This window comes from Pongo pygmaeus, chromosome 2, assembly GCF_028885625.2.
Source record: "Pongo pygmaeus isolate AG05252 chromosome 2, NHGRI_mPonPyg2-v2.0_pri, whole genome shotgun sequence".
NCBI classification, from domain to species: domain Eukaryota; kingdom Metazoa; phylum Chordata; class Mammalia; order Primates; family Hominidae; genus Pongo; species Pongo pygmaeus.
The window spans coordinates 56,721,481-56,736,755 of record NC_085930.1 but is presented as its reverse complement, the minus strand read 5'-3'; the positions used below and the strand labels follow the sequence as shown (position 1 = coordinate 56,736,755).

The following is a 15,275-nucleotide window of genomic DNA, read 5'->3' as shown; positions in this document are numbered from 1 at the left end:
AGATTCTGTTTTCTGAGGCCTGCTTCTGAGGCCTAAAGTACCTGAATATTAACAAACGACTGTCTTTCACCTTTATCACTGAAGCTGGTCTGAAGCTGCTTCAGGAACCAGGGACAAAAGGCCAAATACTTTAATAAAAGGTATGTTTTTGGTTTTGACTGCTTAACGAATAACAAGGGCTGTGGGTGTTGACAGCCAGGAACTGTGAATGAAAATATATATATATGTATGTGTATATATACATATATATATGTGTATGTATGTATATGCAGTAACAAACATACACACACACCACACACATTTATATACAATATGTATATATGAAAATGTATAAAATAATGTCACAGATATATACTTACTTCTATACACCCAGGAAGGAAAGGAGAACCTTAGTAAGCACTAGTATAGCCCCACCACACTTAAACATAGAAAAAAGTAAAATTCTTTGATATTTTTTCTTTTGGTCATCTTAACTTGTTGGAATTACATTCTTAATTTGTTTAGGAAAGATGTAGACCAGGGATCTAATCTTGAAATATAAAAGGAATCACCCACATATTAGCAATAATATCTTAACTTTGAATGTTTCAGTGATGACCATCAAGGCCAACACTTCAGTGTCTATTTATTAATACACTTTGCAAAAAATTGGAGTACATATCAGGTGCTTCTGCAGCACTGCAATGCGAATGTGCCCTGGGAGAGTATTACAGCTCCATAAGCTATAGACATTGTGTAAGATATGACCTGCAAGGTTCTACACAAATTTTTAAAGAAACTGGAAAGCAGTTAAATAGTTGGAGCATAGCTAAAATATACATATCTGGAGCCTGTAGAGGCATGATAGCTAGTGAGATGCACTCATTTAGGATTCTTTCTCTAGAGGTTATTATCCTGTAGCTACTACGATATAAGATGGGGTTGCTGGGTTTAAGATCTAATATCATCTTTAGTCTTGACCTAAGGAATTCCAGCATAAATATATATAAATATGTATTTATATATATATAAATAATATACCAGCATAAATATATATATAATTATTTATATATGGTATATTATTTATATATGGTATAAATAATATACCAGCATAAATATATATATAATTATTTATATATGGTATATTATTTATATATGGTATAAATAATATACCAGCATAAATATATATATATTATTTATATATGGTATATTATTTATATATGGTATAAATAATATACCAGCATAAATTTTTAAAACCAAAAGTGAGTAAATAATAAAATAATGAACAGCAAATACTGCTAACATTTATTGAATGTTTTATATATGCCAGACTATTGTCCTCGATATGTGTCACCTCTTTATATCTTCACAACAGCTTTGTGAAATGGGTGCTGTTTACTCGCATTTACAGATGAGGAAATGAAGGCACAAAGAGTTTATGTAACTTGCCCAAGGTTATATATCTAAGAAGTTAAGAGTCAAGACTCGAACCCAGGCAATTTGGTTTTAGAGTACAGTGATCTTAACTTGTAGACTTTTACACTGTCTCAGTTAGGAAGTAGAGATTTAATTATACCTCACTATTTAGGTGTATTTTGTGGAACATAGAATGTATTGTAAGCCATTCAAAATAAACAAGCATATTATTTAAAGGAATGACAGTCAGATAACTGGTTTCTTAAATAAGGATACCAAAACTTAGTCTGAGAATATTTTATTTTAACATTGTCACCATGGAAAATATTAGTGGTTCTTATTTATTTCGGTTCCTTAGAACATTTTTAAATTGCCTTAGGAGCTAATTCATAAGCCACTCAAGAAAATGAAGTTTACTGTTTTATGGGCCACCACTTGTTTCTAGTTTTTTTTAAAGGTATTTGTTTGATGTCTGACCTCATTCTTCAACTGGCACCAGAGCTATTTTGCTGGCTGTCTTTACAGGACAAAGATTATATAGCATGCTATTGCCACTGTTGTTTACTTGACTTTCTAAAAGATGAAATAACTAAAAAATGAAAAATTTATTAGATATATCCTTTTTAGCAGAATGAGGTTTCTGGCAGTAGTGTAGGAAATTTTGTGCCACTTTGGTAATCTATTTGTAAGAATTACCCATTATCTCCATTACAAATAAAAATTGGAATACATTGGTTCATTCAAAAGTGTTTCTCATCATTTTCAATTTTTAAAAAAGTATTTTTTTTTTTCCTGTTTAGATATTTGGAAACTACGTGTTTCTTTTTAACCACATCTTTTAGGACTTTCTTGGAGTTTATTGCCATCTTGTGGCTTAAAAAATTGCTAGATGCATCGTTTCTATGATATTTTGGCATTTTTGGCATTTAGGCTAGACATTTTTAATGTGTCTTCTGACACAATTATTCAGCATTTAGTCTTCCTGGTCCCCAACCACTAAATGTCTGTAGTGCCCCATTAATTTTGACCACTAGAAGGCCTGGCACATTTCCAAATTTCCTGGATGGGAGCTTGGTGGGTATTACCTCCAGTTAAGAGCCATTGAGCTAGAGAGTACCAAGAATTCATGACCACCTCCTGATATTAAACTCAACTATGAGACCGTTATGTAGCCACACAGAACATAAAAATGAAACGGGAGTCAATGGAAGGAGTCAAGGATGATGTTCAGGTTCTGTCTTCATAATTTAACAAATGGTAACATAATTCTTCCAGATGGGAGCTACTAGAGGAAGAACAGATTTGTTTTATTTCATATTGTTAATGTTTTTTGAGTTAGGCAAGGTAATGGGAGAGCCTGTGAGTTAAGATTTAGACCTGCTGAGTTAGACTGTCTGGAGTACAGGAACAAGATGCAAGATGGAAATGTAGACTCGGGAATTATTCTCTGAACATGTTTTTATTGAGCTTTTTGTATAGATCTGGCACTGTTGTAGACACTGGAGACAATTTGATTGAAAGTAAGTGATTTGTTGCCAGCATATAAGTAAGTGGTATATTCACCAAGAAGGTAGAGTGTGTGAACACAGTGAAAGGTGAATTGCTGGGGAGTAACAACTTTTTAAGGAAAGAACAGAAGATTAAAATTAGGAGAGTGACATCACAAAAGTCACAGGAAGAAAACAATTTATAGGAGAGATTTTGCATAGCATTAAAATAAACTGACAACAAGAACAAAGGCAGGTCCCGAATAAATATCACAAGACAAATTACTCAAAGAACTTCAGAAAAATTAAAACAGTGTTCCATAGTCTCAGGGAAATTAAAGATAATAGGATCTCTTACAGGGAGAAAGACTGAGATTGAGACAAAGTGCTCAAAGAAGAAAAAGAAAAAGAGAAGAAAAGTGAGTTAAGTGAACTCAGAAAAATAAAGCAAAAAAATTACAAAAATGAAAGAAACAAATGTAAAATAATTAATAAACAGACAAACTCAGGGATATTGCAGTCCACTAGAACTTAAGTATTGTGAAGCCTGAAGTTTTTTGTTTTGTTGCTTTTTGGGTTTTTAGGTTTTTTCCCTAAGTCTTTCTGTTTTAATTGCTACTAAATTCATAGTTCAGTGTCTCCTACTACCCTCAGCTTCTTCCTCTTCCTAAACCCTTTTAAAAAATTTTATTTATTTTTATTATGGTAAAATATATATAATATTTACCTTTTTATTTTTAACCATTTGCAAGTGTACATTTCAGTGGCAATAAATAAATTCACAATGTTCTGTAGCCATTACCACTATCTGTGCCAAAACTTTTTCATCCCCAACATGAACTGTGTACCCATTAAACAGTAACTTTCTCTTCTTTCTTTTCTTACCTCCTGGTAAGTTCTCGTTTTTTGTTGTTTTTGTCTCTGAATTTGAGAAGGCTGAAATTTTGTCGCTTTATAGTTTGCAACTATATTTCTAGTGCTAGGAATTGTGCCTAACACTCACTCTAACAAATATTTGTTAAATTGAATGCATGGTAGATAAGCTTGAGGGAATCACACAAGGCAAAATAGCAAATAATGATCTAAAAATTATTATGAAGAAGATAATACATATGAAAAAGAAAATAGATATAAAATCGGTGTTCCTGAAAAAAGAGAGCAGAACAAATGGATTAAAGACAATATTAAGATATTTATAAATAAAAGGGAAAATTTTCTGGTTGTACCACTTTATTCTAGCCTGGGAGACAGAGCAAGACCCTATCTCTAAGAAAAAAAAAAAAAAAAAAAAGATCTGTGTCAGCAGATGAATAGGACATAGAAGATCTCAGAAAAACCATGCAAAACAATCAACACCAACACATATGCTGTTTAAGTTACTACACCCTAAGGATGAAAAAAGTTAATTTTTGGAGACACTCAAAAGAAATAGAAAATTATGTATGAAGAGAAAAATTTTAGGCTATCTCCAGCCTTTCCACGGTGATTTCCGTTGCCAGGGGATCACAGAATATCATTTACAAAGTTCTGAGGGAAAGAAAGTATGCCCCGAGAATCTCTAATGTGGTCTAGCTGTCCTTTTAGTGTAAAGGCAACAGTCATATTCTCAAGTGTGCAAGAACTTAGGAAGTTTAACACCCTTGAACTCTTTTAAAAAACAAAACAAAAAACTTGAATGGCAAAGTCCAGTCAACCAAAAGATGAATTCAAACAAAAGAGTAGACAGATGTGAACATTGAATCTATACGTACAACTAAGACAACCGTGGAAATTATGGTTATAGATCAGAATGTGTTAGTAATCTTGACAATATGAATTCCAAACTCTGCATTTTTCATATCCTATTTCCTAAATTTTAGATTACTTAGGAATAATATTTCTTGAAGTAAAGAAATATTTGCGTAGTCAGTTTTGGTTTCACTTGTTAATTTCTTTCCATTAAAATCATGTAATCCTAAATTCAATACATAATATTTTTAAATAGTATTTGTAATATCATCCCATTATTTTAAAATTCTTCTTAGATATTTGTTTTTTTGTCTCTGCATATGCTGGAGAATGTATGAATGCTATCCAGCAAATAATGATTGTTATTTCTATTTAACAATGTGCTAGACGTTCTAACAAGTGCAGTAAGGCAAGAAGAAATAACAGCCAGCCACATTGGAAAAGAAAGAAGTAAAACTGTCTTGTTCACAGATGACATGATAACTCTTGTAGAAGTTCCTATGGAATCTACAAAAATGCTGCTAGAGTTAATAAGAAAGCTTAGCAAGGTTGCAGGATACAAGATCAATTGTATTTTTGTGTGCCAGCAATGAACAATTTGAAATTAAATTTAAAATCAGTACTAGAGTAGCATCAAAAAAATATGAACAATTTAGGGATAAATTTGAAAAATATGTAAGACCCATACACTGAAAACTACAAAATATTACTGAGAGAAATTAAAGATCAGTATAAGTGAAGATAAACCAGATCCATAAATGTAAGACTTAAGATATCACTTCTCTCCAAATTGATGTATAGATTTTATGTAATTAAAGTAAAAACCCAAGCATGCTTTTTAAAAATATTTAATTGAAGCTGATTCTAAAGTTTACATGGAAATTTGAAGAATCTAAAGTACCCAAAACAGTATTGAGAAAGGAAAACCAAGTTGGTACTATTCAATTTCAAAACATAAAGGAATAGTATTCTAAGAGGTGTGGTGTAAAGGTGACAAATAGATCACTGAAACAGAATAGAGTCTAGAAACAAATTCACACATAGAGATAGTGTTTTGCAAAGATATCAGAGAAATTCAGTGGGGAAAGAATACTCTTCAATAAATAGTGCTGAAACAATGGCAGAGTCATGTTTTTAAAAAATGAACCTCAACCTTTACCTCATACAGTATACAAAATTGACTTGAAATGAATCACAAATCTTAATGTATAAACTAAAACTACAAAACTTCTAAAAGGAAACATAAGAGAAAATCTTAGGGATTTTGGATTGGGAAAGATTTTAAAAATACAACACAAAAAATATAAACTAGAAAAAAATGAGTAAAGTGGACTTCATCAAAATTTAAAACTTCAGTTCTTCAAAAAACACTTCATTAAAAATGAAGAAGCAACCAACAGACTGAGAGAAAATATTTGTAAAACATGTACCCGATAAAGGACTTGTATTAGAATGTATAAAGAACTTAAGACGGTATAAATTTTTAAATATCAAGTTTAAAAATGGGCAAAATATTTGAACAGACACTTCACCAAATAAGTGGATATCAAATATGAATATCAGATAAGAATATGGAAAGATGCTTATCAGTAATGATTAGGAAAGTGAAAATTAAAACCATGACGAAATACCACTGCATACCCATTAGAATGGCTAAAATTCAAAATTAATAAATGTTAGGATGTGAAGGTTTTAACAATTAACTTGTGGGAATGTAAAATAATTTGAACACTTTGGAAAAAAAGTTTGGCAGTTTCTTAGAAATTAAACATATATCTAACATATGATTCAGCCAGTCCACTCCTAGATATTTAAGATAAGCCAGAGCATGTGTCCACACAGAAACTTGTTAATGAGTGTTCATAGGAAACAACCCAAATGTCTATCAATAGGTGAATGGATAAACAAATAGTGCTATATCCGTATAGTAGAATACTACTCAACAATAAAAGGGTAAGAACTACTGATAAATGCAACAGCATGGATGAATCCCAAAATTATGTTGAGTGACAGAAGCCAGGCTAAAAGAGTATATATTCCATAATTCCATTTATATAAAATTCTAGAATATGCAAACTATAAATAAGTGCTTATCTGGGAAGAGAGAGTTATGAAAAGGGCTATGAGGAAACTTTAGGGATGATGAATATGTTTTTTGAAAAATTTTTAGGTTTGGGGGTACACGTGAAGGTTTGTTACATAGGTAAACACGTGTCACAGGAGGTTTGTTATACATGTTATTACATCACCCAGGTATGTGGTTGATGTTATCCTTCACAGTACCCAATAGTTATCTTTCCTGCTTTTCTCCCTCCTACCACCTTCCCCTCCCTCCTACTGTCCAGACCCCAGTGTCTGTTGTTTCCTTCTTTGTGTTAATAAGTTCTTATCATTTAGCTCCCACTTATAAGTGAGAACGTGGTATTTGCTTTTGTTTCTGCGTTAGTTTGCTAAGGATGATAGCCTCCAGTTCCCTTCATGTTCTTGCAAAAAAACATGGTCTCATTCTTTTTTATGGCTGCTGATGAATGTCTTAATTGTGATGGTGGTTTTACTACATCATATGGCAGAACATAAAATGACACACTTTAAATTTATGTAGTTTATAGTATGTCAGTTTTATCTCAAGCTATCTTAAAAAAAAAAAAGAATGACTTGAATAAAAGAAATATTTGCCTAAGTAGCAGCAGTTCTTTTCCTTTTTTAAAATCCAGTATATTTAAATTTAGTACATATCTTAAAATAGCATGTGTAACATCAATTTTTAAAATATCCTTTTTTCTGTTTTTATCATGTATCATTTTAAATAGAATATTTTTTTACAAGCCTAGCCCTGAAAGCAGGGAATGAGAGGAATGAAAGTAGCTAGTTGTACAGTTAGGTTGGAGGGAATTTTTTTTAAATATGGGAAGAATTTTAATATGTTTCTTGGCTTAGGCACATGAACTGGCAAAGAGGGAGAAACTGCAGATACAGAAGATAAAGGGAGTGGGATAGGAGCAGAGTCCTTGATGGTCTAGGAGGAGAATGGGATTCAGGGCACAGATGAGGCTACTCATCAGACTAGATGGAAAAAATGAGGGCTAATACACATGTGGATACACCCTGGGACCAAAGGATGACTGTGTTTGTCCCCAAACCACATTATTTTTAGTGAAAAAAGGAAAGTATACAATTGAGAAGAGGAGGGTAGGAATGAGAGGCTTGCAGTGAATTATTAGAAGTTTAGATTGGTTATGTTTGGGAAGAGAAGAATCTGACCAGGGACCTACCAAAGGATTATTGAGGAAAGCTTCTGTTGTAAAGGGGAAACCTTTAAAGAAAATCAGAATTTTATTAAAACAAAAATAAGCTCACATTATACTGTTGTTCTGCAGCTTGCTGCTTTCACTTCATAATGTGTCTTGGAGATCTTTTCACGTCAGTACAAATGGACCTCTCGCTCTTTTTATTATCTGTGTATTAGTATTTCATATATGGATGTACCATAATTTATGTAACATTTTAAGTTATTTCCAACTTGGCACTATTAAATAATTGCTGTTGTGAACATCCTTGTATGTATCTACAAGGTGGGAGATGCTTTTGCACATGTAAAACTGTTTCTGATGCTTGATAACCTAGAAGTAGAATAATTTTGTCAGAGATTATGAACATATTACATTTTGTTGGACATTTCAAACTGCCATCCAGAATGGTTATACTGATATAATCACATGAATTGAGTTAATTCACTTCATGTACTATCATCAGAAAATGTTATTTCCTTTTATTTTTGTCAATCCTATGGCCAAAAAATACCTTCTTTTAAATTTGCAATTCTTCATGTTAGTGAAGATGAGCGTTTTTATCATATGCTTATAGGCCATTTCTATTTCTTATGCGAACTGCTCATTCTTATCCTTTGTCACTTTTTACTAGGTTGCCTTCCTTACTGATTTGTAGGAGTTCTTTAAATGTTATGGACCCCTTGTCTATAACATATGTGCAGGTATTTTCTTTCAGGTTTTAATTCTACAAGTTTCAAATTTTGATACAGTTGAATCTTTCGTTCTTTTCCTTGATGCTTGCTGGATATTGAGTTTCACTTAGAAATGCCTTCCCGACTTCAAGATTATGTAGATTTCCCCCTAAAACTTGTATAGTTGGGTTTTGTTTACATATTTTATCACTTTAATCAACTCAAAATTAATACATGTGAGTGATGTGAGGTAGGGTACTATCATTTTAGAGTCAGTACCAAAAATAAATATTTTAAGGCAAAATATTTTTAGGTAAGTAATTCTGGAAAGATAATAGAGGCTTTTTTCCCTATAAGCGATAACTTCTTAGGAGTAAAGAAAACACTTTTATATGTTTCTATTTGTGAAGCAGATACATATTGTGAAGTTCATTGTAACAGGGCAGATTTGCAGCCTGTTAATATTCTCGTTACTTAAGACCATTAACTTTTCCATCTAATAAAATTATTAGAAGCATAGATTTGTGTTTCAGCATATGACAAACATCAGGCAGATAGATGTCTGATAGCAGTCAGTGCTTGTAGGTATTCTAGTTCATAGTAATGACAAAGCTTTTAAAAAGTAGATGATTAACTACAGTGATAAAGATACACAGAAAGACGACGAGAAACAGCATGAGGAGATAGAAAAGGAAAGAAATAGAAAAAAAACAAATCACTGAAGAGACAAAAAAGAGAAATTAACACTTTCCTCATGAGGGTTTTTTTTTTTTTTTTTTTTTTTTTGAGGCAGAGTCTCGCTCTTTCGCCAGGCTGGAATGCAGTGGCACAGTCTCGCTCACTGCAACCTCCACCTCCCAGGTTCAAGCAATTCTCCTGCCTCAGCCTCCCAAGTAGCTGGGATTACAGGCACGTGCCACCACGCCCAGCTAATTTTTGTATTTTTAGTAGAGATGGGGTTTCGCCATGTTGGCCAGGCTGGTCTCAAACTCCTGACCTCAGGTGATCTGTCCACCTCGACCTCCCAAAATGCTGGGATTACAGGCGTGAGCCACCGCGCCTGGCCCATGAGGGGAAGTTTTATGTTGTTTCAAGCAACCTTAAAAATTATCTCAGGCCTCATAATAATAGTAGTATGGTTTTGTTATTGTTTTGTTTATTTAGTTTTTGTCTTTTGGGGATGAGATGGACTTCTGCCGTCTTAGTGGGTTTATGTTTTATCTTTTTTGATAGGCTATCACATGTATACTATTAAATTGGCTTGGTATTCTTGCATTCATAGTTCTTCATTATTTCTTTAGGCAGTTGAGAATTTTGAACCAGCAACTCAGAGAACAACAGAAAACTCATAAACCATCTGGTGCTGTGGATTGCAACCTTGAATGTAGGTAAAAGAACTTTAGGGATTGATAAATTATTTGTGGCTCTGGAAATGTTGATAAAGAATTGAGCTTTCGTAATTACTTTGAGGGGATAAATTTAAAATATTGTAGAAACATAGGAAAATAAAAGATGCCATCACTTCCCAATAATATACACCTTTTTTTGTTTGTTTGTTTTGAAATACAGGAGTGTGTTTCCTTTTGCATATCTTCTCTTCATATATAATTGATTTATTTAACAAATACTTACTGAATACCTACTGTGTGCCAGGCACAAATAGAACTATATATGTACTTTTTCTTTTTTTTTAAATGAGATCACACTGTACATACTTTTCCACAGCTTCTGTTTATTCACTTAACATATAGTGGACATTTTTGTCTATCAAAATACATAATTATGCATCTTTCTCTTTAAGAATTACTTGGGTATTCTGCTTATCCAGGTCTACCATAATATGGTCTTTTGCTAATAGTACTTTCCCCTTTTTTCCCAGTGCAAACAACATTGCAGTGAAAATCTTTGTATATGTCTTTGTGCATATATGTCAGCTTTTTTTGTTTGTTTGTTTGTTTTGAGACGGCGTCACTCTGTGGCCCAGGCTGGAGTGCAGTGGTGTGATCGTGGCTCACTGCAACCTCTGCCTCCAAGGTTCAAGCGATTCTCTTCCCTCAGCCTCTCAAGTATCTGGGATTATAGGCGCCTGCCACCACGCCTGGCTAATTTTTGTATTTTTATTAGAGACAGGGTTTCATCATGTTGGCCAGGCTGGTCTTGAACTCCTGACCTCAAGTGATCCACTCACCTCGGCCTCCCAAAGTGTGGGATTACAGACAATGAGCCACCACGCCTGGCCAGCATTTTTGTAGGATAGATTTATAGCAGTAGAATTGTTGAGCCAAAGGGTATATACAGTTGCAATTGTGACAGATATTGCCAAATTGTCCTTAATGATCACAGAGCTTAATAAAGAAAGAAACTATAATAGTACCAGAAGAAAAGATAAGAATTTTTATTTTTTTGGAGGGGAACTTTTCCTAAGCCTGACAAAGACTCAAATGCCACAGAGGAACAGATTGATAAAATATGTCCCCAGAAAACTTTTTCAGTTTCTACATAGCAAAATTACAAATACATTCAAAACATAAGGAAAATGGAGAAACAATACATGACACAATGAAGGCTTAATCTTCTTAATGTATAAATATATCTTATAAATCAATAAGAAAAAAATATGATTACCCAACAGAATGAGCACTTTATAAAAGTGTTCAGTTTCACCAGAGTGATTCAGAAATTATCACTGTGTCTCCACTGTTAACCAAAGGTGAGGAGAGGGAAGAGGGTAGGAGAGAGGAGGCCTAGAGGACAAGTGGGGAGATCAGTAGTTGCTACTTTCAATAGCTTCTCTTATTTATATTATCTGATCATTTATCTTATTGTTTCTTTGAGATCATAACTGTTTATAATTACTTGTTTGTTATCAGCTCTGTGAGAACAGGGGCCACGTCTGTGTTGTTCATCTCTGTATATTCAGATTCTAATACAATACCTCACACACATTAAGCATTCACTGAGCATGTATTTGCTCAATGAATGGTGCCATATACTTTTATTGCCATGAAAAAGAACATGATAGATCTATGTGTTTGTATATAACAGTCTTATGGGGAAAAAAAGGCAAAGTTAGAAATTGCGTATAGTGTGTGTGTGTGTGTATGTAGTGTAATTAATACCATATGCAAAAGTGTTTTCACGAAAGATACCAAAATTAATACTGATTGTCTCTGGGGACAGAAAGGAGGAGTGGAAGGGAGATTCTTCATTGAGAATCATTTGGTATCATTGACATTTTGTGGTGTTTGAATTTTTTAACTTTGTACATGTATTATTCTTTTAAAAGAATTATGTATTCTTTCTTTTAAAAGGGTTTAAAAAATTAATGCTTAAAATGTCAACTGGAAAAGAAAGGTATGACTTCTGCCAATCACTTTAAAAAATATATGTAGTATTTATTTAGAACTGCTCATGCAATTAATCATTAAACAAAATCAATAAATTTCAGGCCTTTTTTTTTTTTTTTTAAGAAACAGGTATTTTCCAAGTTTGTACTTTTTAGGTTTGAGAAACAACTATTTGATCCATTTTGTCTTACAGTGTTTTCTCTTCAGTCATTGAATATGTCACTGCAAAATCAATTGGAGGAGTCACTAAAGAGCCAGGAATTACTGCAGAGTAAAAATGAAGAGCTGTTAAAAGTGATTGAAAATCAGAAAGATGAAAACAAAAAATTTACTAGTATATTTAAAGACAAAGATCAAACTATACTTGAAAATAAGCAGCAATATGATATTGAGATAACAAGAATAAAAATTGGTACGTATTTAGACAGTAGTTATGGTCACATCTTTTAAAAGGAATAAGGAAACTGAAACTTTTGTTGTTTTAGAATTGGAGGAAGCCCTAGTCAATGTGAAAAGCTCCCAGTTTAAGTTAGAAACTGCTGAAAAGGAAAACCAGATATTGGGGATAACATTACGTCAGCGTGATGCTGAGGTGACTCGACTAAGAGAATTAACCAGGTAAAATTGACTTCCTTTGAACTTATGCCTTTTTTATTTTTAGATGTTTTTATAAACTTTGAAATAATGTTAGACCTGTTTTCTCACCCATATCTTTTTCTTTTATTTTGCCAATGTTTTTGCTAATTTCTAATGATGTTTTCTTCTGTTCCAATTAAATTAGTTTAGAAATTTCAAACCTGGCAAAATGTTTTTTTTAAAACCGTGTGATTCTGGGCAGGGGGTCCTGATGAGAAGCTGAAGACTTGTATAGCAACACCATTGAGCCCTCTGGTTCTGAAGCTAGAGAGATCTGACTGGAATCCCAGCTCTGCCACATATTAGCTGAGTAACTTTGAGCAAGCCGTTTAACTTCTCTAAACCTCAGCTGTAAAGTAGGGACATGAATAGGGTTGTCATGGGAAACTAAGAAATCATTCATTGAAAGCACTTAGCATGGTAAGCCCTCATGCCATATGATCTTGGGTAAGTCAGCCTCTTTCAGCCTTATTTCATCAGTTAAATGAGTGAGTTGGCAGTAGCCCTTGAGATCACTTCATTCCCTAACAGTATTTCTCTAAAATAAAATTCCTCACTCAATTTTTCTATGATATTCACTTACAAAATTCAGTTTTCTTTTGAGATATTTGCTAAGAATTGGATTCTCAACTGCTTTTTAAAGTTCTAGGTGAGAAGTCAGTTATCTTAGGCCTAAAGATCTGCAGATCTGACTTTGTCTTCGAATGATCCTAGAAGTTCCAAATATAAAATAATCTTGAATATAAAATAATCTTCCTTGTGTTTCCAATGAACAGATCGATTTTGAATTTTAAACTTCCCCCCTCATTTTGAATGATAAACTTGTAGGGAAGCATATGAAACAGTAATATGTAACATTTAATTTATTAATTTAGTTTTATAAATGTATTTGAAATTACTTTAATAATCTGTTCACATGGAAATATTGCCCTTTTTCCACATTTATATTTCATAGGATGTTTGCATTCAAACTTTTATTTAACAATGGCAAAAGCAAGACTTTTTTGTAATCATAGAATTATAATTGATTAGGTTCTAGTCAGAGGTTCTGAATATTGGCTTATACCAGTCTTATATAAAATAAAGTAATAGAATGTCCCTTCTTATGGAAGTCTTTGTAAGGTATCCCAAGGAACATGTTTCCTTTTTTCTAAGGAATAATTTTGTGGTGAGAATTTTGTTAGTGTCAAGTATTTATACTAAGAGAAACCAGTAACAAAAGGCCACATATGGTGTGATTCCATTTATATGAAATGTCCAGAATAGGCAGATTCACAGAGACACAAAGTAGATTAGTAGTTGCCGGGGGCTGGAGGAACTGAGGGGTGTAGAATGGGAAGTAACTGCTAATGGGTAGTTTCATTTAGGAGTGATGCAGATGTTCTGAAATTAGATAGTGGTGACAGTTCTCAACTCTATGAATATACTAATAACCACCAAATTTTGCACTTAAAAGGAATAGATTTTGTGGTATGTAAATTATATCTGTTGGGTGCAGTGCCTCATGCCTGTAACCCCAGCACTTTGGGAGGCTGAGGTGGGTGGATCGCCTGAGCCCAGGAGCTCGAGACCAGCCTGAGCAACACAGCAAAACCCTGTCTCTACAAAAAATACCAAAGTTAGCTGTGCGTGGTGGCGCATGCCTGTAGTCCCAGCTACTCGAGAGGCAGAAGTGGGAGGAGCCCAGGAGGTGGAAGCTGTGGTGAGCCACTATGATGCCACTGCACTCCAACCTGGGCGACAGAGTGAGACCCTGTCTCAAAAAAATAATAATAAATATGTTAAAATAATATCTCAATAAACTTATTTTGTAAAAGTTATATATGATATACAGTCTGTTTAGAAAAGAAAAAGGAAGAAAAGAAAAAAGTAGTGAGTCAGCATGGTCAAGTGCCATGAGAGTTTGCTTAGGAGTTACTATGAGCATCTGCTTCATTCTAAGGGGCAACTCTTAGCCCCAAGCAGAAAATCTGATGAAGCGGAGGATATAGTTCTCTGGTAGTTTTCTTTCCTTCTCACAATCTTTTTCTTCATACTGCTAAATTCAGCTTCTTTATGGATATGAAATCACAAGCTGATATCTTTTATTTATAAAGTACTTCGATTTTTTTTTCAAAGTTCTGTCTTTCCTATGTCATTTTATTTGTCCTCATCTATGGAGGGAAGATTTTAGTATCTGCATTTTCATAAATGGGCAAACTGAGGCCACGCAAATTAAGTATTGGTAGAATGTTAATAACAGAGCTGGGACTAGAACTCACATCTCTTAATTTCTAGCCAGATGTTCCTCTTGCACATGGAGTGGCTTTAGCCATGGTAACAACTCCATGCCTGATTTAGCCTAAGTAAACCTTATAATTTTTTACCTGGGAGGTAGACAGATGAATGGATGGATTTGTTTGTTTATTCAACAAACATTAATTTTGTATTATGTTCCAAATATATATGTGTCAAGCATACATAAAAATATTTAACTATTTTTAGTTACTGAATATCCACATTGACAAGTGAAAAGCTTATTCTAGTGCTTTACTGACATATGTAGGGATACATCTTTTTTATTTATTTATTTTTTTTCTTTGAGACATAGTCTCGCTCCGTTGCCCAGGCTGGAGTGCAGTGGTGCTATCTTGGCTCACTGCAAGCTCTGCCTCCTGTGTTCACGCCATTCTCCTACCTCAGCCTCCCCAGTAGCTGGGACTACAGGTGCCCCCCACCACG

General features: G+C 33.6%; 1 protein-coding gene across 6 annotated transcripts in view; it reads left to right on the top strand.

The window, feature by feature from the left end:
• Positions 1 to 15,275, top strand: part of CCDC14 (coiled-coil domain containing 14) — a 48,138-nt gene that overhangs the window by 18,109 nt on the left and 14,754 nt on the right. For all 6 annotated transcript variants that reach the window (XM_054480922.2, XM_054480920.2, XM_054480916.2 and 3 more), the window contains 3 exons: positions 9,873 to 9,955; positions 12,112 to 12,330; positions 12,404 to 12,536. In XM_054480922.2, the coding sequence (XP_054336897.1) occupies positions 9,873 to 9,955; positions 12,112 to 12,330; positions 12,404 to 12,536 (435 nt within the window). The remainder of the gene's footprint in view (positions 1 to 9,872; positions 9,956 to 12,111; positions 12,331 to 12,403; positions 12,537 to 15,275) is intronic.